The sequence below is a fragment of the Oncorhynchus clarkii genome, chromosome 12 (genome assembly GCF_045791955.1).
Source record: "Oncorhynchus clarkii lewisi isolate Uvic-CL-2024 chromosome 12, UVic_Ocla_1.0, whole genome shotgun sequence".
NCBI classification, from domain to species: domain Eukaryota; kingdom Metazoa; phylum Chordata; class Actinopteri; order Salmoniformes; family Salmonidae; genus Oncorhynchus; species Oncorhynchus clarkii.
In genome coordinates, this window is record NC_092158.1 from 64,988,867 (window position 1) to 65,016,114 (window position 27,248).

The window sequence follows — 27,248 nt, forward strand, 5'->3', positions numbered from 1 at the left end:
CAGAGAAATAGATTACTTACCGTCGATGCCGATCATGCCGTCTCCGTCCTTGTCGGCTTCGTTTAAGAACGCTTTGGTTTCTTTGTCGGTCAGGTCCCTGCCGTCTGAGGCAAATCCCTTCAGTACGAACCTATGGACAACAGGAGGATGGCAGAGAGATTTGAATAGAGACAGTACAACAACTAGGAATGCTCTGGTGCCTAAACAGTTAAACATGAGTGTTTGTTTGTGGATATGGGATGTGGATGCATGTCCGTGTGGTCACTGGATAGTCACCACGCACTGTATATTATTTCATAAATGAAGGTGTAGTTAGTCAAAGTGTAGGTGTGTGTATCTCTCTGTCTGTGTCTTTCTGGTTGTGTGTGTGTCTCTTACTTGAGCTCTTCCTCCTCTATGAATCCGCTGGCATCAGCGTCCAGCACCAGGAAGGCTTTCTTCACATCCTCAGCTGACTTGGCCTTCAGACCCACCATCTCAAAGAACTTCTTATGGTCAAACGAGTCAGCCGCTGCACGGCATAATACACACACAGTTTAGTGAACACACACACACAGAGTACAGACACAAATGGAGGCAGGCACACACATACATATGCACGCACGCAGACAGACCGCATGGCAAGTGGTACCAGAGTGCCAAGTCTAGGACAAAAGGCTTCTCAACAGTTTTTACCCCCAAGCCATAAGACTCCTGAACAGGTAATCAAATGGCTACCCGGACTATTTGCATTGTGTGCCACCCCCAAACCCTCTTTTTACGCTGCGGCTACTCTGTTTATCATATATGCATAGTCACTTTAACTATACATTCATGTACATACTACCTCAATTGGGCCGACCAACCAGTGCTCCCGCACATTGGCTAACCGGGCTATCTGCATTGTGTCCCACCCACCACCCGCCAACCCCTCTTTTACTCTACTGCTACTCTCTGTCCATCATATATGCATAGTCACTTTTTAACCATATCTACATGTACATACTACCTCAATCAGCCTGACTAACCGGTGTCTGTATGTAGCCTCACTATTTTATAGCCTTGCTACTGTATATAGCCTGTCTTTTTACTGTTGTTTTATTTCTTTACTTACCTACTGTTCACCTAACACCTTTTTTGCACAATTTGTTAGAGCCTGTAAGTAAGCATTTCACTGTAAGGTCTACCACACGTGTTGTATTCGGCGCACGTGACAAATAAACTTTGATTTGATTTGAGACAGGCACGCACACACGGATGCTTGCACACGCACACACTCACACAAAACACAAAAAACAGCATGGGTGGCTGCCTGGACACAGCACTCCAGAGGCTAAACGTTAATGCTAAACAATCATTAAGAAATTACTATTGTTACACTCAGACACACGTTGTATCATCGTGTATGTGCGTGTGTGGATTCTGTTGTGCCAGTGGTCATATCAATTCTATAGGTTAGAGGACTGTGCCAACACCAGGACTAGCTGGCATCTTCTGGCAGATGTGTTACACAATACCAGTTATTACACTATCATAATTATGTCAGATATGATGTGCTATTACAGTATCATAATTATGTAAAAATGTGTTGATCCCAAATGGCACCCTACTTCCTATATAGGAGGGCACAACAGGGAATAAGGTGCCATTTGGGGCACGTCCAATGTGTATGTTTGACCAAGGAGCTCCTCCTGTTAACACTTTAGTATAGAGAACACATATTAGCCACTAACGTGCAATACAATAAATTAATTTGACCTTTACTAAGTATAATTAGCCATTTATTTTGCCTCTATTCAGTATTTTCTTGTTTACACATTATGGGATGGTTTCCCATACACAGATTAAGCCTAGTCCTGGACAACAACAGGAAAACTTTCAATGGAGAATCTTCATTGAGAATGCTTCTTAGTCCTGGACAACAACAGGAAAACTTTCAATGGAGAATCTTCATTGAGAATGCTTCTTAGTCCTGGACAACAACAGGAAAACTTTCAATGGAGAATCTTCATTGAGAGTGCTTCTTAGTCCTGGACAACAACAGGAAAACTTTCAATGGAGAATCTTCATTGAGAGTGCTTCTTAGTCCTGGACAACAACAGGAAAACTTTCAATGGAGAATCTTCATTGAGAGTGCTTCTTAGTCCTGGACAACAACAGGAAAACTTTCAATGGAGAATCTTCATTGAGAGTGCTTCTTAGTCCTGGACTAGGTTTAATGGATGTCTGGAAAACTGGTCCTAAATGTGATGTAAGAAAATGGAGTAAAAGGTGTTTTGGTCACCTGCGAATGCGTCTAGGGCTTTCTTGATATCGGCAGCGTTGAGAATGCTGTTCATCGCCATCTCTGCAACTGGAACGTCAAAGGGGGGGGGGGGGAAAGGGGGGAACCAAGTTAAACAAGGGTACATGAGAGCAAAGGGAACAGAGAGAGACATTCTCATATTACACTGCTGAGACTTGTGAACTAGAGCAAGAAATCAGGGCGAGAGCGAGATATTGAGAGAACAAATTAGAGAGGAGGGAGGAGGAGAAACTGGAGGGGGGTGGAGGTGCTCAGTTCTCCATTTAGTGTGTGTGTGTGTTTTTGGGGGAGGGGGCTGGGGTTATTATAAGATAAAAATGGCTGGTCTCCAGGCTTCTACTCAGCAAGGTTAGTGCCATAGGATCTGTGCCTTGTGCTGTGTCGGACATACCATAGAACAAGAACAAGAGCTGTGGAGCTAGGAGGCCGTTGGACATACCGCAGAGTTGGAGCTGTGTAGAGCTATAGTGTGGGCCGGGGGCTCCTTCTGTCTCACACTTTGAAAGGCGAGCAGTGTGTCCAACTCTGTGTGCCATTGAAGTCAATTGCTTCTTACTTATAAACGTATCACCTTACCCTTCCTACCCCAGCGCCCATCTGTCTCCGAGGATAGGAGAGCTGGGGAGTGAGTGGTGTTGACTAAGGGGTTATTGAGGAATGGATTAGTGGGTTGAGGTATGGTTGCCGTGTGGTGGCCATGCCATGCTATGATATCGTGCGAGGGCAATTTATAGTCTATTTTTGGATTCGTTTACGTCTGCAATGGCCCCCGAGGGGTGGCCCTACTCCAGGACGTCAGGACCGCAGGGCCAAGTAGGGTGCTCTAAGATATTTCCCTAAGACACAGCTGAAGCAAAGGCTCATGGGAGTGAGCAAAAAGGCCCAGCTAGACATATATAGTACAATAGAGCTTGCCAGCTTGTAGTCCTAAAAAACTGAAATGCGTTGCCTCTGGCTCGTTCAGAAATTCCTATGGGGGAAATGAATAGGGAAAGAATGGGGTTTTGGGATAAACGCCAAAAATAAGGTCTGAGGTTAACGCAGGCTTAGGAGATCTTATAAGTTTTGTTCTATCAGATAATATCAGTTAGTTAAAATGACCTTTATGAATTATGAAGCCTTTCCCTTTCAGAAAAAACACAACACTTCAAATTTTTTCATGTGATTTTCCACATGTGAAATCATGTGGTTTTTCCGTAAGGGGGATGCCAGCAATCTGAATTTCCGGCTACACAACCAGGTATGTGGCCACAGATTTATAGGCAAGAATAAAAGGTCAAAGGTACACATAAGGTACCTTCGGAGATACACAGGAATTCACATGGTACTGGCAGGGCCGGCTAAATGCAGGGGCTTACCCCAACAATACATTGTATATATTATATATATAATATTCTGCAACTGCCAACCTCAGGAGGATTCAGGAGCCCACTCTCAATGAGTGTAGATAGCCTGCTGCTGCCTGGTGCCACCCTGCTAATCGTTAGATCAAGGTTGGAGATTCATCTGACTGGTCAATTGTGTGAGTCAGGGGCAGAGGCCCAAGCCCATAAGGGACCCAGTTATTATATATACATGGGTTTTTTTTCAACCACAGGAGCCCGTCCTCAAAATACACCAGAGAGCATAATTTAGCCACAGAGGAACAATAGTTTCAAAAATATTACTGTGGATGTTATCACAAGCACATACAGGTAACTGCCAAAATAAAGGAAACACCAACATAGTGTCTATGAAGGGTTTGGCTACGAGCTGTCGGAATAGCTTCAATGCGCCTTGGCATAAAGACTACAAGTGGACCTAAAACAAACCATGCCAGTAAAATGCACACCAGACCATAACATATCATTTGAATTCCTCGTTTACTCAAGTGTTTGCTTTATTTTGGCAGTTACTTGTTGCCTACAGTCGGAAAGGCCAACTTTTTTGTCAAGCAAGCACACCAAATATACAGCTTGTGGCACCGGGGCCAATGATTTCTTAATATGGCCCTGGGTACTGGTCAATATCTTGTGTGGATAATCTAGTATAATGGTAATTATTTCTAGGTGCAATCGCTACTGCACTCCAAAAAATGCTGGGTTAAAAGCAACCCATAGCTGGCTAAATAGTGGACAGAACACGTGTTGGGTTATTGAGCTATGATCCAGCATGTCAGATCAGAATACAGAATACAGAATACTGGAGGCATGGCTTTCAGTTCTTTTTGGCCACCTGTGAAAGTAAATGCTGTTCCGGTTAATCTGTTCTGTTGTATTGTCAACACATGTTAAAGTTGAGCACTGACACTTTTTTTTTTGTAACCAAGGGAACAACACTGTACACTAACCATAGCCTTATTTTTTTGTATGTCTTAACACGTTCCAAGCAATAAGTATGAACCCGGTGGCACTGCAGAAACTTTGATGCACTCAACCAAGCGGTTGAACGTTTAAATCCCCCAAATATTTATGTATACTCTATGTCTAGCACTGCTAGCTTTAGGTTAATGCAACATTGGTGGTGATAATTGGGCAATTATTGACTTGATTCTGGGCAGGTTTTAGTAAAGTGCAGGAATGTATTATTGCCAATAAGTCTGTAGCCCTATCTCTTTTATGCTCACAGACCTGGTGGTGTAGCTGGACATTTCAGATGGCTACCAATGAAGAGGTTATACTGTGGTCACACTAATTGAAAACCGAATACAGCAGCATACTGTCATTGTATAGAAATAACACCTTGAAGTTGTTGTATGTATACTTTTGCAAACATGTATTCTTGGCAATATACAGTATGTATGACCAATCTCTTTTATGTCCACAGGCCCAGTGGCGCTGGAGGAACTTCAGGTACCTACCTACAAAGAAGTTGTGAGTTAAAATCACAACTGAGGTTTAGTCCCAAGTAATCCAGAGGACCATGACACAAGGTTCTTAAAAGGTTGTTGGTGATGTCCTGGGAACTAGACTACACTTGGAGGGGGCCATGACTGTTTAAACTGAATGCATGTCAATTATGCCGTTTAAAGTCAAATATTCTCAATGACATCCGACGCCTGTGTTTTCACGTGCTCAAGTGTTGTCACGTGTAGTTTCATGGTGTCACATGTTGAAATATGCCATCCCCACGTTGTCACATTTATTTCCCATGAGATCATAATTTCGCATGTCTTACCATGGTCACAGGTTTTCCCGTAAGGCTTATATGGTTTATGTTTGTTTTGATTAAATAAATGCTTCAAAATTCACAGAATGTGAACAAAATGTACACATTCTCCTAAGCCTGTTTACCACAGACTTTATGTTTGCAGTTTATCCAAAACCCCTCCAAACACCCCATTCATTTCCCCATAGGCTTTGGCCAATGAGCCATGGTGGAGTTAGTGCCTACAAAAAGATGCCATTACTATTGCTCTCTATAGGATCCTACAAGACCCTATTTAGTAGTTAGCCTCTTTCCACAGTTTGTCCTATGCGAATGACTCAACAGTCAGCCTCATCTTAGTGAGATATAGAGCTTTCTTCCACCCAACCCCTTTCTAACACTCCTCCATTTGGCTAACCCTTTGGCTCCAATGAAAAGTAGAAATATGAAACCCTCCTTTTTTCCTGCGTGAGAGCCCGCTGTGCCCTTCTTCTCACCCAGAGGTGAGGGAAACCCAACCGCTCCTCAGGAGAACGGACCGACTCCTAGCCTTCAGTACATCAGCTGCATGGCGTGTGTGTGTGTGTGCGTTTGGAAGAAGGGTTCTGGGGATCAAGGGAGAATGCACTTGCGTCTCAAGAAACCCGAGCCCCTTAAGTTAAGCCCCCTCGATCTCAGTTTACTATAACATGTGTAAGTTTGTACTCGGTCGTTTGTAGTGTCAGTGTGTGAGTGAGAGTGTCTATGAATGTGTGGCTTTGCTAATATGTCTGTGACGTGTGTGAACTTAGATTTGATCTTTGTGCTTGGTATAGGTTAGGTGTGCACATGGGGGGGTTATGAGGTGTGTGTGTGTGTGTGTGTGTGTGTGTGTGTGTGTGTGTGTGTGTGTGTGCATGCTCCCATGGGGTGGGGATGAGTTTGTGTGTGTTATTGTACATGCATATATGTACGTCTGTGTGCTGTTGGAGAGATAATATTTTGCAACATTGTGTGTCTGGACTCATATACAGTTGAAATCAGAAGTTTTACATACACCTTAGCCAAATACATTTAAACTCAGTTTTTCACAAATCCTGACTTTTAATCCTAGTAAAAATTCCCTGTCTAAGGTCAGTTAGGATCATCACTTTATTTTAAGAATGTGAAATGTCTAAATAATAGTAGAGAGAATGATTTATTTCCGCTTTTGTTTCTTTCATCACATTCCCAGTGGGTCAGAAGTTTACATGCACTCAATTAGTATTTGGTAGCATTGCCTTTAAATTGTTTAACTTGGGTCAAACGTTTCGGGTACCCTTCCACACGCTTCCCACAATACGTTGGGTGATTTTTGGCCCATTCCTCCTGACAGGACTGTTGTAACTGAGTCAGGTTTGTAGGCCTCCTTGACGCACACGCTTTTTCAGTTATGCCCACAAATTTTCTATTGGCTTGAGGTCAGGGCTTTGTGATGGCCACTCCAATACCTTGACTTTGTTTTCCTTAACTTCTTGAGAATACTTGACACGCAGACGTCCCAAGTATGCCCCTGGAAATGCAAATGCGCTACGCTAAATGCTAAATGTACTCGTTACAACTCAATCTTTGATCAAAATTCACAAGCAGGGTATTGAATTAAAGCTACACTCGTTGTGAACCTAGCCAGCAAGTCAGATTTTTAAAATGCTTTTCGGCGAAAGCATCAGAAGCTATTATCTGATAGCATGCACCCCCCAAAATGCCAGCTCGACACGTAAACAACAGATTTTGCGATAGCCGGCGCTACCCAAAACGCAGAAATAAAATATAAAACATTCATTACCTTAGAGCTTCTTTCTTGGCACTCCTATATGCCCCATAAACATCACTATTGGGTATTTTTTTCGTTTAAATCGGTCCATATATACCCAAAATAGCTTTGTATGGAAGTTGTGTCATTCAGAAAAAATCACCGTTTTTAAACGCTGCGTAATTTTTTTAAATTAAAAAAGTCGACGATAAACTTTCACAAAACACTTCGAAATCCTTTTGTAATCCAACTTTAGGTATTAGTAAACGTTTATAATCTATCAAAATGATTACAGGGCGATGTCTCTTCAATAGGTCTTCACTTGCAAAAACAATGCCATCTGATATCTCCCACAACTGCATCCGGGTGAAGACTGGGAAAATGGAGGTCAGATGGATGGATTTTCCAACAATTAATTCAATTGAAAATTAGGACAATGGCGCCATCGTGCGGAATTTGTATGAATTGCAGGCAGATTCCCATTAAATTCTGTTCTCTTTTAACAACTGGTGGAAGTGACTTATGGAAATTATTTTTTGCTTTCAGAGAGCAGTTTTTCTTGCGTTTTTCAATGAAACACACGATCTGTTATAGTCACAGCCGTGATTTAACCAGTTTTATAAACTTCAGAGTGTTTTCTATCCACACATACTAATCATATGCATATACTATATTCCTGGCATGAGTAGCAGGACGCTGAAAAGTTGCGCGATTTTTAACAGAATTTTCAAAAAAGGAGGGGGTAGAAGTAAGAGGCCATTTTGCCAGAACTTTGGAAGTATGCTTGAGGTCATTGGAAGACCCATTTGCGACCAAGTTTAAACTTCCTGACTGATGTCTTGAGATGTTGCTTCAATATATCCACATAATTTTCCTACCTCATGATGCCATCTATTTTGTGAAGTGGACCTGCAGCAAAGCACCCCCACAACACAATGCTGTCACCTCCGTGCTTCACGGTTGGGATGGTGTTCTTCGGCTTGTAAGCCTCCCCCTTTTTCCTCCAAACATAATGATGGTCGTTATGGCCAAACAGTTTTGTTTCATCAGACCAGACGCTTCTTCCCTGCTGAGTGGCCTTTCAGGTTTTACTGTGGATATAGATACTTTGTACCTGTTTCCTCCAGCATCTTCACAAGGTCCTTTGCTGTTGTTTTGGGATTGATTTGCACTTTTCGCACCAAATTATGTTCATCTTTAGGAAACAGAACGCGTCTCCTTCCTGAGTGGTATGACGGCTCCGTGGTCCCATGGTGTTTATACTTGCGTACTATTGTTTTTACAGATGAACGTGGTACTTGCAGTCGTTTGGAAATTGATCCCAAGGATGAACCAGACTTGTGGAGGTCTACCATTTTTTTTCTGAGCTCTTGGCTGATTTCTTTAGATTTTACCATGATGTAAAGCACTGAGTTTGAAGGTAGGCCTTGAAATGCATTCACAGGTACACCTCCAATTGACTCAAATGATGTCAATTAGCTTATCAGAAGCCTCTAAAGCCATGACATCATTTTCTGGAATTTTCCAAGCTGTTTAAAGGCACAGTCAACTTAGTGTATGTAAACTTCTGACCCACTGGAATTGTGATATAGTGAATTATAAGTGAAATAATCTGTCTGTAAACAATCGTTGGAAAAACTATAGTTTGCTAACAAGAAATTTGTGGAGTTGTTGAAAAACGAGTTTTAATGACTCCAACCTAAGTGTATGTAAACTTCCGACTTCAACTGTACCTTGTAGAGCTCTTACTTACAGTTGATTTGACATGTAAATACTCACTATGTAAGTGAATCAGAATGATTTTAAACAACAAATTGGGGACTGTGCTTGTTTTTAGCATACTTTACAGCAGAAACATTTCATTGGAGGATTTTGTTTCAGAATAATAGCCAACTTGTAAATGAATAGCTGAAAGTGTGTCGAGAACAGGTCAACTGGGTGGCTACAATACAATGCTGTAGCTCCAACGGTAATGATGTCTTTAGTTATGGCTGCTATCTTGTGCTAAGTGTATCCAATCTAATGTTTGCTATTCACGGTCCATCAGAACAAATGCTATTGATTCAGCAAGTCATTGATTTCATTATAAAAAAGTGGAGTCAGACTCTCGTCATGCTAACAATACCAAAACACAAAGAGCAGTGGTCCTAGTGGCACGGTCATAATAACAACACCCAGATGGATTGTGGGGGATCATCTTTGGACATAACACCAAAGTCCACTATCTTATCTCACGGCATTGGTGCTGAAAATAACTGCTGAGCTACCTACCTGCTGTACCACCACAGTACAACTAAACAATCAGACCGGGGTTAAAATACTTTCAAAAATCTTTTCAAATACTTTATCTGTACTTGACTAAATTTGACTGTTGCAACGGAACCAATAGAGCTGTCCGAGTGCAAACCTTGCCCATCTGGTTGTCCAGGTAGGCTGATAAAAATATTTAAAATAGTATCCAAACCCAGGTCTGGATACCAAAGTACCCACAATTCAATGACTGAGCAGCCACAACAATAGGCATTGTGTAGTAGTAGGGACTCTCCTGGCTGGCACAGAAAGGTACCGCTATGATAATGTAATCTTGTCTAATCAACTAATCACATCGTCTCATAATTCAATTTTGGACAATGGGACAATCAATAATCTACATGCAAATTCCAAACATGTCAATAACGAAACCATGTCACGAGACATTTACATAAAACACAAACAGAATAATATCATATTATTAAATAAATAGAAATGTGTAAGTGGCTTAAGCTATCCATTAGCATTTAAATCAACATCTGAAGTCTTGAAGTCGTACATATTTCATTATGACACACAAACAACACATTAAATATGTCCCTAATGGCACCCTATTCACTATATAGTGCACTACTTTTGACCAAAACCCTATTGAGTTGTTATTTGTCTCTGTTTAATTAACAAGGGCTATAGCCACTAAAACAGTTCACTGACTCCATGAATATGCATTAACATAGAGATATGAGTATCATGCAAATGCACTAATCATACTCAACGACTCAACGTAATCACATACAGAATGATAATGAGGGAAGGTTATGGTCCCGAGAGGCGACTTAGTTAAAAAATTTAATTCATAAATACAATTTCCCAGTGTCAGCAATTTGCACCATACTTAGTTAATGTCCTCTTCATCATTATTGAAAGGTTTGGTCGTTTGGTTCATATTCTTTATACAGTAGCCATTCCCATTATACAACGAATACCACAAATTGCACCTACTCATGCAATTTTCCAACACGTAACTACCTACATACTTAAACAAGAGCTTACCCTCACAACTTTGCGTATAATTTTTGTCATTTTTCCCCCAAAGTAGTTGTTAGTAAGTGTACTGCAAAACTGCCTAAAATTGAATTATAGATATTCTCTACTGTGGTGACCATTTTATGAAACCTCTTCCATGTTATTACTAGGTTTGGGGTCAATTCCATTTCAATTCAGTCAATACAGGAAGTAAACTGAAATCCCAATGTTTACTTCCTGATTTGGCTGAATTAAAATGGAATTGACCCCAATCCTGGTTGTTGACCAAAGCACGCAGCCTTACCTGAGTTAAGGTGAGGAGTAGTATGGAGGAGAAGGAAAAATGGGCCAGAGAGGTAGGGTGGAGGTCTGATAAAGAGACGAGGGTCCACTCCTTTCTTTTTTTATACTCCTCCCCTCCGCCTATTTTAGGAAGGAAAGATGGAAACTCTATCGCTTCCTTAACTAATCAAACCCCTGCTATTAATAATCACCTGCTCAGTCTCCAGCACCCATTCCACCTGACACCTTTTTCTTTGCTCTAGCTCTTTCTTGCCTTCCCTCCACCCATCTGATTTTCTTACCTTATTTTCTCCCGCTCAGGGGCTCTGTCCTTAAATCCTCCTTTGATGTCACTCTTTCTCACAAACTCTCTCTTTCTGTGTTATATCTCTCTCTCTTTCCTCCTCTCTCTCTCTCTGTCACTCTCTTCAACTCCTAAGCCCTCCGTCCGCCAACGTCCCCTGTCTCTCACACTTAACCATTCTCAAAGCAGAGATAGGTAGTAGTTCTGTTACATGTATTTGAAATGCGTATCTGAACTACTTCTGAGTATTTTGTTCGTTGTATTACACTGGGCCGAACTACAGTCCAATGTACTTTGTAACAATATATTTTCAAAAGCTGTAATTTTCAAATGACAAAATACTTTTCTATACCATTTCTTTATTGAAGTTAAAATATTTTGTGGCCCTCTTTCACCCTACATTGTTATCAAAAGTCTGACGGCACTATGGAGTGATAAGGCTATCTGTTAAATTAACTTAATGTAAATAAATGTACAGTATATGTAAAAATGAACAATTGCAAGGCACGCTGAGTATTATTCTAATGAGCACCACCCCGAAACAAGGCCAATTACGATACCCAGTGTGCTTTGCAGTTGTTAATTTTCATATATACATTTTGGTAATTTAGCAGACACTCTTATCCAGAGTGACAGTGCATTTAAGCAAGGTAGATAAACAACAACATATTACAGTCATAGCAAGTAAGAAGTTTCTGTAACCATTACTGAGAATGTTGTTTCTGTTCGTCCGGTTAGTTGAAAATGTATATCTGTATTTTTTAATACAAAAGACATGTATTTCAATAAGATACAATACTTTGCAAAGGTATCTTATATTTTATTTTGATACATTGGTCTTTAGGGTATTTTGCAGTTTTGTTTTCTAATTGTAATTTCTAATTTACGCCCATCCCTATCTCAAAGTCTCTCTCATCTACCATTCTTTCTCATGGGGGATTAAAACCATTAGCCAACTTCCTTAATCCGTCCCTTTATATCCACCTTCGTTATCTTATTCCTTTCTTTGTCTGTCCCTAATGAATCTATATTTAGCAGACACAAGGCAAAGCCAAATTGAAGGTAAATCCTGAACAATCATGACTTATTTTTACGTCCATGATCATAACTGTAACTGAAATCTGATATCCGTGGGCTACCTTATGCGCTATGCTCATATGAGTTTGTCCAAAAAATGGCATCCTATTTCCTGTATACCGCTGGTAAAAATGAGACTACATGAAAAGTGCAATACTGTTGACATGTTTAAATGTGAATTCTCAGCAACAAAAGAGTGATCAAATTAAGATGTTATGTGTGTACAGTGTAGGTGTGGTCAAAAGTAGTGCACTATATAGGGAACAGAGTGTCATTTGGGACACAGGCTATATTAATTTGTGGGGAGAGAATCCAAACAGGGTCTCGGCATCAATTAACCACAAAACATAGAGGCTTGGGTCACTCTGGCGCAAGCAGCACCCTGTCAGGAATCTCCAAAGCCTGTCGTATATAGATATGTATTACTGATTATAGCTGTACCAGTGGACTGCACACATCAGCTGTTTCCATGTCTGTGATATTATTGAAGTGTGTGTGTTTGGGTGGGGGGGATGGGGGGGATTGTGTGTGTGTGTGTACAGTGTGTGTGTGTGTGCGCAAGCATGCATGTGTGTTTAGTCGTTGACCTTTGGAAAGGTGGGTTTTGAAGGCTTAGAGATAGGGACTGTGATGTGGGCTGCAGTGCAACTCTACTGTACATAAAGAGGGCAATAAACAGGTTTACTATTGGATGGGGGGGGGGGGGGGGTGTAATGGTGGTGGTTGTGGTGGTGGTGGTGTGGGCCACTGAGCTCCCATGTATAAATGTACTGGGACATGGTGTGATGAGGAGGGATTTTCTGCTCTGTAGGGGACCTCAGTGACTGTTGCTATTAAACCTTCTTACCTTACCTCATTGGGACCGTTTATGGAGCAGATGCTGTACTTAAAAAAAAAAATTAAAACGGATAAAGTTTTGTTTCTGGAATGACATGCATTTCTCAAACGAGGTTAATCACACAGTTTGATTAGACGTTGAGTCATCGTGACATATTTCCAATCAATGACTTTGATGTGGAACACCTCCCCATCTGTACTTCTCTACAATTTACCACTATCATTTACCACTCTATAATTTCTCCCTCTGTTTCTCCTGTCCCTTATTCCCTCTGGTACCACTCATGGGAACGTTATTCCCCCGTCCAATTCTAATGCGCTCAAGCACTTTAATCTTTTCTTTAACTCTTTCTCTCCCACCAAGAGGCTTGACTTAACCCCACAGTGTGCTTGTTTTTTGTCTGGGTCTCTCTCGGGGAGGGATGACAGTGGTGCTCAGTGGTGAAGCCAGGGTGGTGGCAGAAACGGACTGGCCATAGAGAAGCTCGGGAAAATAACAGATAGGCTGGTCCATCTTTAGCTCAGTGGGTCGATGATACATTTTTGGGGGGGCTAATATTGAAGGGTCTGGAAAGAAAAAATGGGTTGGTGTGTGGACCTCAAGGAAATGCCCGGCCGGTTTCTGGTCACTGACTTTCCCAAGGTGGTGGGGTGGTGCTAGGGGGAAGCGGGAAGCAGAAAGGCAGGCCGAAAGGTGGTGAGATACATAAACAGGTTGTATGGAAATCAGTGTTGACCGGGGGTTTTTCACCCCAAGGTGTCAGGACCTGGAAGGTGGAGGGTGAAATGACATCTGTTCTCTTCCAAATCTCAACCTCTACCCCAATGCCCTGGCTGTTATTAACAGGCATGGCACCAGACACCATCAAAAACCTTTCGAGCAAAATAATATAACACATTTTGACACGTCTTGGTTTTGTAAGGGATTTTATGGAAGGTGATAGAATTATCTGCTTCTTTGATTCAAAATGACTTTTTATTTACATTTCTGTTCATTTGAAAGGTTTTTGTTGAGGTTGACTTGAAAATGGATGTATCAATAAAATGTGTTCTGACTAGCATGTTAATGAGGAAATCAAAAGTTCCTTGTTGGTTCGTTTAAAGGGTTGTTGTTTATCCCCAACAAAGCACACAATGCACATCGACGGGCTGTTGTGGAACAGGTCAAGAGCTGGTATTTCAGGTTTTTATGTTTAATAAATGTGCACATATTTTTTTTTTAAATCTGTTTTTAGCTTTTTCATTATGGGGTATTGCGTGTAGATTGAGGAGGGGAAAAAATAATGTAATACATTTTAGAATATGGCTTGTGTTATTATTTTAGATTTTTCTCTACTATTTCTCTTTTTTTTCCCTCTGTATTTTTGGGAAGGGCCCGTAAGTAAGCAGTTCACTGTTAGTCTACACCTGTCCTTTACAAAGCATGTGACAAATAACACTTGATTTGATTTCAAACTGTAATGAGTTCAGTTGTAAGTCATTTCCAGTAAAGGTCTTTTGAGTGTTTGATTTCAGTCTGTCTCGGCCAGTTTGTTGAACACACTGACATGTTCACACTTGGCCTACTCTTAAACAAAGTTGTAATATGAAACACACTTTTTCCAAACCACATATTTAGTTTTTTACATTTCTGGTGGGTGACTATCGTTCCAAGGCCTTCTCTTTAAAACACACTTCCTAACGAGAGACACTTCCTGTGGCTTGAAGAAAGCACAAATATGTTTAGATATTTACCAGTTTCCCTGCCTGGAATAACAAAGACAGAGTCATTCTGAGGAAGACAAAGTGAGAGAATAAAACTGAATACGTTTTAGAGGAAGCCGAATTCCAGGGAGAGAAAGAGAGGGGACGGGGACGGAGGGAAGCTTTGAAAAAGTCCTAAAAAAAGCTCCGCTAAAACAGACAAAATCTCATTCCCTTTGAAACTGACAGCTTTTGAAGAAGCAGAAGTCAGGGCTGTGCGGCTGGTCCAGGGTGAGATGAGAGGTAAATGGGATCTCCAAATGTCATCTTTGCAGAAAAGTGTGGGTCTGGATGAAAAGTTGGACGATTAATAAGGCTTGAAACAACCACAGTTTAAATAAACACGTTAGCATTTTTTTCATTTTTCTTTTATGTACATTTTGGAGTACTAGCTCTTTCTTGCCACCTGGTTTACTTACTGTATCATCAGTATCCAGTGAAATACTGGTGAAGTCTGTTTCAGCAAACCACTGAAAGCAATGCATTGTTTACTTGTTTAGCTGTGCTGTGCTGAGTCTTGCCACCTGGCATTAGGTGTGGGTATGTAGGGGCATGACTGTTACCGGCTGTCTGGCCTGCTGTGGGACATCACATGACAGACCCATTACAGAGAACCATCGCCCTCCCTTCAACTATTACATTTCTCTGTTTCAGTATTTTCTCCCAGGGAGACGCAGAGCGAAAAATGACACTGACAGGGATGAAGGGAACAAGGGAACAATGGATGAAGGGAACATGAAAGGCGTAAGGAGCGAGAGAAAGACCAAGGGTAGGAAATGGAGAGGCAATGGAATGAGATAATGTCCAGAGAGAGAGAGAGAGAGAGAGAGAGAGAGAACAAGATGGACAAGGACATCCATGGGTCCTGACAGAGGGAATGAGAGGAGAATGAGAGCTGGACGCCCATGGGACAGAAATTAATTAGTTATTTAATAAAGGAGCTACTGGGTCGTCCATCTGCAGGGATCCTCCCTTAGCCTTATCAAATAGGAGTCTGCATTTGAAACATTAAGACGGCTGGGCTTCTTCTCTCACTCCGCATGATCAGCCGTCCCGTTGCAATGATGTAACGCTATTTCGCGCCGCGAGCATCTTCTGATGCAAGAAAAGACAGAATGCTGCAGGGCTGAGGAATACCAAGAGACACACAGAGACAGGAAGAATGATGGGCCAGTCAGGAGGCTAGGAGAGAAGCAGTGTGCAGAAGATACAGAGGAAATAGACAGGAAGAAAGAGAAAGGAGAGGCAGGGAGTAAAAGAGGTCAAATAGAGTTTTGGTTGGATGTGATGAAGGAAGGTTGCTCAATCTATAAGGAAAAAAATAAGATGGATGCCAGTGACTTGTCGTCAACCTCAATCAATTACCAATGATGGACAGTGTAATGGAGGTGATTCGGTGAACTGCGCTCGCATGATTAGTAGCCTAACCTTTTCTTAGACCTGAAGACTTGTGTCAGCTCCTCAAGTTAGGCTTTAGGCTTTAGCTTAGCAGGCTAACAGACCCCGTTTGTCACACCAGTATGGACAACCAATGTGAATCGCGCCAACAAATCTGAACTAAATCATTTCAATAAGTCTTGAAAGCCCTTTGAGATGACGGTGGCCGCAATAGAAAAGCTGAATCTCAACATAGACGATGGGGTGGGTTATTCACACGGAGTATACGTCCCAAATGGTACCCTAGTCCTATATGCAATATACTCCTTTTGACCAGGGTCCTAAGGGCTCTGGTCAAAAGTAGTGCACTACGTAGGGAATAAGGTGCCATTTGGGACGCTGAGAGTATCAGAGCTGGTCTGTACTGGACTTGGCACAGGGAGGTGTGTAATCCCTTCAGCAGGTGCCTTGGGACCAGAGAGACAGGCTTTGGGAGAATATGAGGTTGTGAAGGGGAGATATGAGGAAAGGGGAAGAACACGGGGAAAGCGATATGAGGAGAGGGAAGAGAGGGAGAGTAGAAGTGTGTGGGGATTTGAAGAGGTAGGTATAAGCGAAAGGAAGGTGAGGAAATGTGAGTTTGAGGAGGGAGGGAGAGGGAGGGAGAGCGAGTGAGCGAGAGGGAGGGAGGGAGAGAGGTGGGGGAGATGGAGTAGAGGGGTGAGGAGATTCCTCAGGAGCATCTGTCGACTTACAACTCAAGAGATAGGTGTTGAGTTGCACCCGGCGATGCTACAAATGTTTTATGGGAGACAGAAACTGTATCCCTGGCGATGTCGTCATAACTAATGTTGGATGCTGGCCAGTTTGCATTTTTGTCATACATTTTGTAGCTCTCCTTGGGTTCTAATATCAGTGTGTTCCTGTTTGTTTTAGGAAGGATGTCAGCGAGTCAGTGATACCTTCTCTTCCTCTGTAGGCCAACTGACAACATGACATTTATAACCGTGTCACTTGAGAATCACACCACCACGCAAGCACAAAAATGCAAGCATGCATGTTGATACACACACACACAAACACGCACACACACACCAAGATCGGTTTGACCTTGAAGTCCTAGGCTACATGTGTCAGATGTGTGGGTGCAGTATGTAGTGTGAATGAACTGTGATAAGACTGTAAATAGTAGCTCTAATATATACAGAGAGCACAACACCAGCTCAAGGCCTGAGGCAGCAAGAGCACTAAAGTTCACTTGACATTAGATGCAGTCAGGCTTAAACTGCACCCCCAAATGGCCACCACAGCATTATAATAACTACAACAATGATCATTATTCCCCTAAATGTATACTGAATAAAAATGTAAACGCAACATGCAACAATTTAAACAAATTTACTGTTACTGTTCATATAAGGAAATCCGTTCATTAGGTCCTAATCTATGGATTTCACTTCACTGGGCAGGTTCGCAGCTATGGGTGGGAGGGCATAGGCCGACGCACTGGGGAGCCAGGATTTTCAATTAGAATGAGTTTTTCCCCACAAAAGGGCTTTATTACAGACAGAAATACTCAGTTTCATCAGCTGTCCAGGTGGCTGGTCTCAGACGATCCCGCAGGTGAAGAAGCCGGATGTGGAGATCTGGCGTGGTTACACATAGTCTGCGATTATGAGGCCAGTTGGATGTACTGACAAATTCTCTAAAATGACATTGGAGGTGGCTTATGGTAGAGAAATTAACATTCAATTATCTGGCAAAAGCTCTGGTTGTCCCGGATCCTTCTGGAACTTTCTTCACGCACACCTGTCCCCTATTCCCACTGATTAGTATTTGTATATATGTGCCCTTTGGTTTCCATGGTTTTGACGATTATTGTTATAATGCCCGTTGGTGCGTGTGAGTACCTGTGCTGTGTGTTTTGTGCTTTCGTGCCCTTGTGGATTGCGCAGATGATTACAGGTCTCGTCCCGTGGGTTAATCATTGTGCTCATGTGTTATTTATTCGAGGTACTCCTCGCTCTTTTGTTTCTACCCTGTGTTTTGTTCCGTGTTTGTTTGGTCTTTGTCCCCGTGCCTTTACACGGCACGCCGTAATTTGGGCTTAATTTAAAAAAATGATTACGCATTCCTGCATCTGCCTCCCGATCCTTCATGCCAACGTGACCCTGGTAGACATTCCTGCAGTCAGCATGCCAATTCCACATCTGTGGCATTGTGTTGTGTGACAAAACTGAACATTTTAGAGTGGCCTTTTATTGTCCCCAGCACAAGGTACACCTGTGTAATGATCATGCTGTTTAATCAGGTTCTTGATATGCCACACCTGTCAGGTGGCTGGACTATCTTGACAAAGGAGAAATGATCACTAACAGGGATGTAAACAAATTTGTGCACAACATTTGACAGAAGTAAGCTTTTTGTGCGTACGGAAAATGTCTTTACATGTAGCGTTTATATTTTTGTTCAATAATAGTTGTTGTTGAACAGATTTGAAAGGCTGCCGTTGGTTCTGACACGTGTCCATTTAGGGGGATATGCTATCTCTGCCTGTGTTGCCAAATGTACCACATTATAAAAACATTAAAGGCAGCGCTCACAAAGACAGAACACACACCACTTGAAATTGAAACATCAAACACCGACCGACTGGCCCGCACATCCACTCAGTCAGGGGTACGTCCATTTAGAACGCAGACAAGATGTTGGATTGGAGTCTCTTCACATGTGAACAAATACAATAGGCTTCTTGAAGGGCCCTTTAACAAACCACTGCCGTTAACTCTACGCTCCCTGTTCTTCCCCGGGACCCAGCCGCATTGCAGTTAAAATCGAAGTCTGTTCGCAGGTGAAGGATGCCTTGAGTCGCTTGGTTAGGAAGGTCTGTATTATTACTTCACACAATCAATTAGCTGTTACATGAGCTATGAGGGCGGTGTGTGTCTCTCTCTCTCTCTCTCTCTCTCTTTCTCTCTCTCTCTCTCTGTCTCTCTGTCTCTCTGTCTCTGTGTTTGTGTGTGTATATGTATGGGCAGCGTGTGTGTGTGTACTTATGTGTGGGCAGTGTATGGGAGCCAAGGAGTGGCCACCATAGAGCAATTAAGCCAAGTTAATGCACCCCCGTGCACATCGATCCACTATACTCTAATATCCCTCAGCAGTGCCAGTCATTAGAGTGTGTCCATAATGGCACTATATAGGGAATTGGGTGTCATTTGGGATGTACCCATTATATTTATCATGGTCGACGCAATAGCACCATAGTGTAATTACCTAAAGAAGCATTAATTGCTTTAGGCTATTTATTTAGTAACATATACTGTATGTAAAGTATAGGCGGTGTTAGGTTTGAAAGTGTGTCGCAGATTTTGAAGTGGTTTTTCAGATGTGCTCAATATAGGGAATGAGCTTTACCCCAGTAACTGTTGTTATCTCGCTCAGAAGAAATTACATTCACAAAATATCACATTTCAGTATCGGAGAAACTAACCAAAATGTTGGTTCATTTTTATTCACACTTATTTGGGAAATTCCAGTCGACACAATCCCAATTTAATGGGCCACACACACACACACACACATGTACACATACACAAACGCGCACACACACACACGCATGCACGCACACACACCGCACGCATGCACACACAAGCCATTGTCTTCTAATTGGGGTATCGGGTGATATTTCTCCGAGTCTTTGAACAACTCTCTTTCTGAATCATTCATGATTTGTATGAACAAACGGAAACAATGAATCTTTTATCAAAAATATAGAATATTCAACCCATGCTGTTACATCTGAGACAAGTCATAGAGGGATCACTGGTTAAAAAAGATAAAAGAACATTTTTGAAACAAAATAAAAGTAAATATTCCCAGCTTCAGTTTAATCTTTTAAGATAGAATAGTAGCTGACTGCACACCAGGGACCTCATTTCTCAGTCATGCATAGGCCTAAATCTGTGTGTAAACCATGGGTGAGATCATTTCCACTTAAAGTGTGAGATTTATCCATATAAATGTTTGCTTGAGAAGGTGCGTACATTTACACACAGCCATGACCATGTGTACACACAGTGCCAAGTGGTGGAATAAGGGAACTGCTTGTCAAGCGTAGTCTAGTGACTGGGGGGAAAAATACAGTGCTTACAGAAAGTCTAACCCAGCTTCTGTCTGTATCGTCCGGACCGCTTGGGATACCCACTAATACCGTTTGGACTACGTTTGGGCTACCCACTAATACCGTTTGGACTATGTTTGGGCTACCCACTAATACCGTTTGGACTACGTTTGGGCTAACCCCTAATACCATTTGGACTACGTTTGGGCTACCCACTAATACCGTTTTGACTACGTTTGGGATACCCACTAATACCGTTTGGACTACATTTGGGCTACCCACTAATACCGTTTGGACTACCTCCTCTGTGCAATGGGGAGACTCTCACGAACACCCACAGGCCTCACAAAACTCATCTGAAGGTCCCGCTACCAGTTGAAAACATGTCTGGAAGTATAGCATATATGGAGACTGTTTAATGGCAAAAATATGGAGTTAAATACAAATAAATGTTTCCTGATCTTTCTTATATCTCTCAGATATAGGAGAGACACTTCAGAGCAAACTTCCTTTTGATTTTTTTGGGGGGGACTATATGTGGTTCCATGTAGTGAATATGTTATCCAATGAGTTTGTGTGGGCTAATAGCAGGCCAAAAATACTTTTTTCATCAAATAATTTTAATGAGCAATTTTGACAAAAACAGTGCCTTCAGAAAGTATTCACACCCCTTCAACTTTTCCACATTTTGTTGTGTTACAAACTGGGATTCAAATGGATTGAACCTTTTCACATGCACCAACAAATGGGTGTGTTCATTCTACAGTGGTCCCTGGAGCGTACGCTCAAACCGGTGTGATTAGAACGCTTATTTAGAGCATCTAGTTTTGATGGACACGACAGCCAGCATTTGAGCTAGCTGTTTTTGCACAAACACAGTCCTTACAAAGGTATGTCCTGAATGTGACCACTTTATTTTTGGATGCAATGTTTAGACATTCACAGAAGTAGCGACAGCATACACAATCATCCGAACCGGAAAATGTAGAGCACATTAATCCTATAGCTAACTGAGGAAAGATTGACATAACACAAGCGGTCATATTTATAGAACTCTCGGCTGACAGAAACTACAATATGAATTAGCTAATAGCAATTACTATTAAAAGTAATCGCATCACTGGTGAGATCAACATGGATCAAAATGATTGAGTAAAACACTTTCTAGAAATCAAAAGGATTCCAATGATGGGTAGTTTGTGCATGCCACCATGTTTATTTTTTCACGTCAACCAAAGATAATACAAGGAGACAAGATAAGTTTGGTCTGTTTGCATTATGCATGTTGAAGGGGGTGTGTCGTATACGATCATTCCTTTCCCTTCATTCAATAGCGTAAGTTTATTAGAAAGATGAGTGAACCATTCCTTCAACATCTTTGGTCTGATAGACGTTTACGTGACACCCAGAATGCATTGTATAATGTCAACAAACATGGCGCCACACATAGCTGGCAAATTGATTAATATTAGCTCATTCTAATCAGTACAACCTTCAAAAAAGTATTTTACACACATCATAGGTGTCCATTACAATCTATGCAATAATCGGAAAGCATGATTTGTCACCAGAACTTGAAAACGTGAATAAAACTGTAAATACATTATGCTCTATACATACATACATACTGTACATACTGTATGCTCAGTAGAAACAACAATTCCAGTGTATATTTGGTGTTTTAGGTTATTGTCCAGCTGAATGGTGAATTAATGGTGAATTAATCTCCCAGTGTCTGGTGGAAAGCAGACAGAACCAGATTTTCCCTGTGGATTTTGTCTCTGCTTAGCTCCATTCCATTTATTTTTTATCCTGAAAAACTCCACAGTCCTTAACGATTAAATGCATACCTGTAACATGATGCAGCTAACAAAATGCTTGAAATATGGAGAGTTGTACTCAGTAAAATGCTGTATTGAATTTCCCCCAAACATAACACTTTGTATTCAGTACTAAAAGTGAATTGCTTTGCCACGTTTTTTGCAGCCTTACTTTAGTGCCTTGTTGCAAACAGGATGCATGTCTTGTAATATTTGTATTCTGTACAGGCTTTCTTCTTTTCACTCTGTCAATAAGGTTAGTATTGTGGAGTAACTACAATGTGGTTGATCCATCTTCAGTTTCCTTCTATCACAGCTATTAAACTTTGTAACTGTTTTAAAATCCCGATTGGCCTCATGGTGAAATCCCAGTTTCCTTCCTCTCCTACAACTGAGTTAGGAAGGACGCCTGTATCTTTGTAGTGACTGGGTGTATTGATACACCATCCAAAGTGTAAGTAATAACTTCACCATGCTCAAAGGGATATTCAACGTCTTCTTTTTAAAAATTTTACTCATCTACCAATAGGTGCCCTTCTTTGCGAAGAATTGTAAAACCTTCCTGTTTTTGGTGGTTGAATCTGTGTTTGAAATATACGGCTCGACTGAGGGACCTTAGAGATAATTGTATGTGTGGGGAACAGAGATGAGATAGTCAAGAATTATGTTAAATACTATTACGACACACATAGTAAGTCAATGCAACTTATATGTGACTTGTTAATCAAATGTTTACTCCTGAACTTATTTAGGCTTGTCATAACAAAGGGGTTGAATACTTATTGACTCAAAACATTTCAGCTTTTCGTTTCTAATTAATTAGTAAACATTTCGAAAAACATAATTCCACTTTGACAATATGGGCTATTGTCCGTAAAAACAAAATCTATATTTAATACATTTTTAAATCACCCTGTAACAAAACAAATTTGGAAAAAGTCAAGGGGTGTTAATACTTTCTGAAGGCACTGTATGTTGCCCTAAAAGTTGGTAGAATCTTAATGAAAATGATTCACAGCTGTAATGGCTGCCAGAGGTGCTTCCACCAAGTTTTACCTCGCAGGGTGGAGACTTATCCAATTATGATACTGGTATTTAATTATTCAATTTTTTTTGTGGAACACTTTTTTTCACTTTGAAAATGTGGAGTAGGTTGTGCAGATTTGTAGGACAAAATCAAATGTAACCCCTTTTTAGATTGATCTAATTTAGGGGCTTCATAGCAAACGCACCACTTTTCCATTATTTTTTTGAATTTGATGAAACAAGTAATTTTTTTCATTTCACTTCACCAATTTTGACTATTTTGTGTATGTCCATTACATAAAATCCAAATAAAAATCAATTTAAATTAGGTTGTAATGCAACAAAATAGTAGAAATGCCAAGGGATACTTTTGCAAGGCACTGCACTGTAACTATTCAGACCCTTTACACAGTACTTTGTTGAAGCTACTTTGGCAGCGATTACAGCCTCAAGTCTTCTTGAAATTGGCGGTACAAGCTTGGCACACCTGTATTTGGGTATTCTCCTGTTCTTCTCTGCAGATCCTCTCAAGCTCTGTCAGGTTGGATGGGGTGCATCGCTGCACAGCTATTTTCAGGTCTCTCCAGAAATGTTAGATCAGGTTCAAGTCTGGGCTCTTAGCTGGGCCACTCAAGGCCATTCAGAGACTTGTCCTGAAGCAACTCCTGGGTTGTCTTGGCTCTGTGCTTAGGGTCAATGTCCTGTTGGAAGGTGAACCTTCGCCCCAGTCTGAGGTCCTAAGCGATCTGGAGCAGGTTTTCATCCCTGTACTTTGCTCCGCCACCACTATGCTTCACCGTAGGGATGGTGCCAGGTTTCCTCCAGACGTGACGCTTGGCATTCAGGCGAAAGAGTTCAATCTTGGTTTCATCAGACCAGAGAATCTTGTTTTTTGGTACCTTTCCACCAGATCTGTGCCTCGACACAATCCTGTCTCGGAGCTCTACGGACAATTCCTTGGACCTAATGGCTTGGTTTTTGCTCTGATATGCACTGTCAACTGTGGGACCTGATATAGTCAGGTGTGTGCCTTTCCAAATCATGTCCAATCAATTGAATTTACCACAGGTGGACTCCAATCAAGTTGTAGAAACATCTCAAGGATGATCAGTGGAAACAGGATTGACCTGAGCTCAATTTTGAGTCTCAGAGTAAAGGGTCTGAATACTTATGTAAATAAGTTATTTTGGTTTTCACTTTGTCATTTAGGGGTATTGTGTGTAGATTGATGAGGACATTCTTTTATTTAATCAATTTTAGAATAAGGCTGTAATGTAAAAAAGTCAAGGGGTCTGAAACACTCTTTTTGGAAGTCAAGAACATTGACATTCGCCTGGCTTGCGCAGCTTTCTGATTCTGGCCGTTGAACAAACTGAATAATATGGTTAAAAAATGTGGTTTCTCCTCAACTCTCTTTTTATCTCTCACACATTCTCCCTTTCTATCGCCGTCTCTCTCTCTCTCTTTTTCTTTATCTCTGCCATCTTCATATGTCCTTTTACTACGCATTCTATTACTCTTTCTTTGTTCTCGGAGGTGACAGAGAGCACTATTAAATGTGCACAACACACGTGCACATGCGCACACACATGCACACTCTTTTTGGAAGTCAAGAACATTGACATTCGCCTGGCCTGCGCAACTTTTTGATTCTGGCCGTTGAACAAACGAACGGACGCAGAGTCCCGGGAGAGTAACGGATACTATTCAGCCATATCGGCCCAAAGGTCGAGCTATTGATCAAGCTTTAAACCCGCTCACACCCTCTCATGCTTCACAGAGCCTGACGGTCAGAGGAAGGACTAGGGTTTGATATTACGCCCATACTGTCAGCAGCTAGCGAGCAAGGACCCGATAGTGCTCACTCTTAGATTACCTCGCCACTGTAGGCAATTTTTTATGCCTGCCGTATATATTTCTCTATCTGCCAGTACATTGTGTTTTCTTCTGCCTACACAGAGAGATGGAGTCATAGAGTAGACCCATTTCGGCTCACATTATAGGCCTGCCTATAATGATGAGGATGGTTCATGGCCCTGTTGGTGCCCTCGGGTCAGAAGTCAGTGAGTCGGTGTAGGATGAGGATCACTGTCGTGTTAACATGTAGGATGGGTCCACGTCGCCTAGGGATGAGAGGAGAGGAGAGGAGAGGAGAGGAGAGGAGAGGAGAGGAGAGGAGAGGAGAGGAGAGGAGAGGAGAGGAGACAAGTGTAGTGTAGTGTAGGGTCGGAGGGTTAATTCCAGGGTTGGGGTCAATTCAATTTCAATTCCAGTCAATTCTAAAAAAGTGAACCAAACTCCAATTCAAGTTCAAATGTTTCCTAATTGAAAAGCATTGAAGTTAATTTGAATTTCATTGTACTTCTTGAATTGACTGGAAATTAAATGGAATTAACCCCAACCCTGGATAATACAGACTCATAATAACTAACTGAGTCGTAAACTATATTGCGACTCTTTCCACACAATTACGGGTTGGTGAAAGGATATGAGTTATCTTGGAGGTTGTACTCACTGGCCAAAAGGCAAGCCAGTGGAGGGACAACAATGCATTTGAGAAGGAGCCTGCTTTTTAAAGACATCACGCTAGATCAGAGAGCCACGAGAGCTCAGCTCAGTTACTCACATACTAATGTTGCCTGTTTCTCCCGAGGCACTTAGATGCCCACACTTTCACACGAGCTGTCTCTCTCTCATATCCTTCCACCGGCTTGCTCTCCCTCACTTTTTTTTTCATGTCGTCCTCCTATTTCTCTCTCTATATCTTAGTCTCACAGATATCGGCAGAGGGGTTTGAATGTGAACACAAAGACGGGACTAGTTCATCTGTAGCCAGGCTTGGCTAGAAGCTCTTCTACTGGTGAAAGACACACCTGATAAAGACTATCAGACTGAGGGCAAAATACAAATATTTTTGGGGGGTTGTAAGGACATTTGATGCAGCCAAACTTTTTAACCAGTACTTTCTCTATGTCTCGTTCCTCTTACAGAGCATAGGCAGTGGGTAAGTCGACAGAACATAGACAAGGATCACCTGGGACCTCATATATCAATTTATCTCAAATACTATTTACGAACGGAATTCAGAATGTTCATACGCATATGAGTGTCATAAACGCACCGATAGGAGATCACCATTGATAAATGGCAATCGTTCTCAGCCTTAGTGCTCGCGCATGACCTTGGCTATTTGCATTTCGAAACAGCCCCCAATTCAACAAGGTAATCCCAAGGAACTGACCAGGGTTCAGAACAATGATAATCTATTGAAGTTGGCCACTGTTGTTACCATTCTGATACCAACCTGTTGCCAACTGTTGCTGTGATGATACTGGAATCTGCTCAGAATGCCAGCATTGGTTTTTAACCTGAAGTGGCCCTGCCAATAAGCCACCTGAACTAGAATTGGAGGTGACAAGATGAGTGGGGGGAGAGGGAGAGAGGAGGAAGGGGAGGCTGGGAGACAGACAGGGGGGCATAATTAGGAGAGGCGTGTGAGGCTTGTGAGGTGGCAGTGCCCCGGAGGGAGGAATGGAAGTGAGGGAAGCCTCGGAGGAGAGGAGCTGATAAGCTAAACTGCTTCAGTAACAGCCCAGTGGATGCTGCTCTGAGCAGAGATAGATACGGTGTGATTGAGGTGCCATGCTGCTGGCTTGGCTGAGTTTTCTCCTCATCGCTCTGCTCCTCCAAATGCAACCAGCGCCAAATGAAATGCAAGAGTGCATTTCCTCTCTTTTACTCTCCTTTCCTCCTCTGCCCCCTGTATTTCTGTCTATTGTACAAATGGAGTGGAAATCTATGGAGCTCAGTAGTATTCTACCTGCCAGACAGGAGGCACCTCACCTGCCCTCTCCCTGTCAAGGGCCTGTTATGCATATGGAATCACCAGTCTCTTCTCGCAGATGCCTCAGCTAGCTACAGTACATGTTTAATCAGCCCATTTGAAGGACTCTACTTATTCGCTACTCTTTATTAAAGAAATATATGTATATTTATAATATATATATATATTCCGCTCTGCTCCTTCTCCAAATAGTTTTTGGTTTGTTGCATCCAACTCTCCAGTCCTTGGCTCCCTCTCTCCGGTTTCTGACATATTTCCTCTCTCTCTTTAGCTTTCTTTATTGATTGCTTGCTCTTTATCTATTTGTCAAATGCCTTCTCAGGAGATTCTCTTGAGCCTCTTGAAACAGCAGAGATTA

At 41.8% G+C, this 27,248-nt stretch overlaps 1 protein-coding gene across 2 annotated transcripts in view; it reads right to left on the reverse strand.

Annotated features, from left to right (window-relative positions):
• The window catches only part of LOC139421047 (parvalbumin-7-like), a 42,144-nt gene that overhangs the window by 689 nt on the left and 14,207 nt on the right, over nucleotides 1-27,248 (reverse strand). Inside the window, exons 1-4 of one of the 2 annotated variants that reach the window (XM_071171540.1) lie at nucleotides 10,762-11,049; nucleotides 2,264-2,332; nucleotides 379-511; nucleotides 21-130 (exon numbers count right to left, since the gene is read on the reverse strand). In XM_071171540.1, coding sequence (XP_071027641.1) covers nucleotides 21-130; nucleotides 379-511; nucleotides 2,264-2,324 — 304 coding nt within the window. In that variant the 5' untranslated portion in view covers nucleotides 2,325-2,332; nucleotides 10,762-11,049. Of the gene's footprint in view, nucleotides 1-20; nucleotides 131-378; nucleotides 512-2,263; nucleotides 2,333-10,761; nucleotides 11,050-27,248 lie in introns of those variants that run through there. The other variant, XM_071171541.1, reaches the window with a different exon arrangement.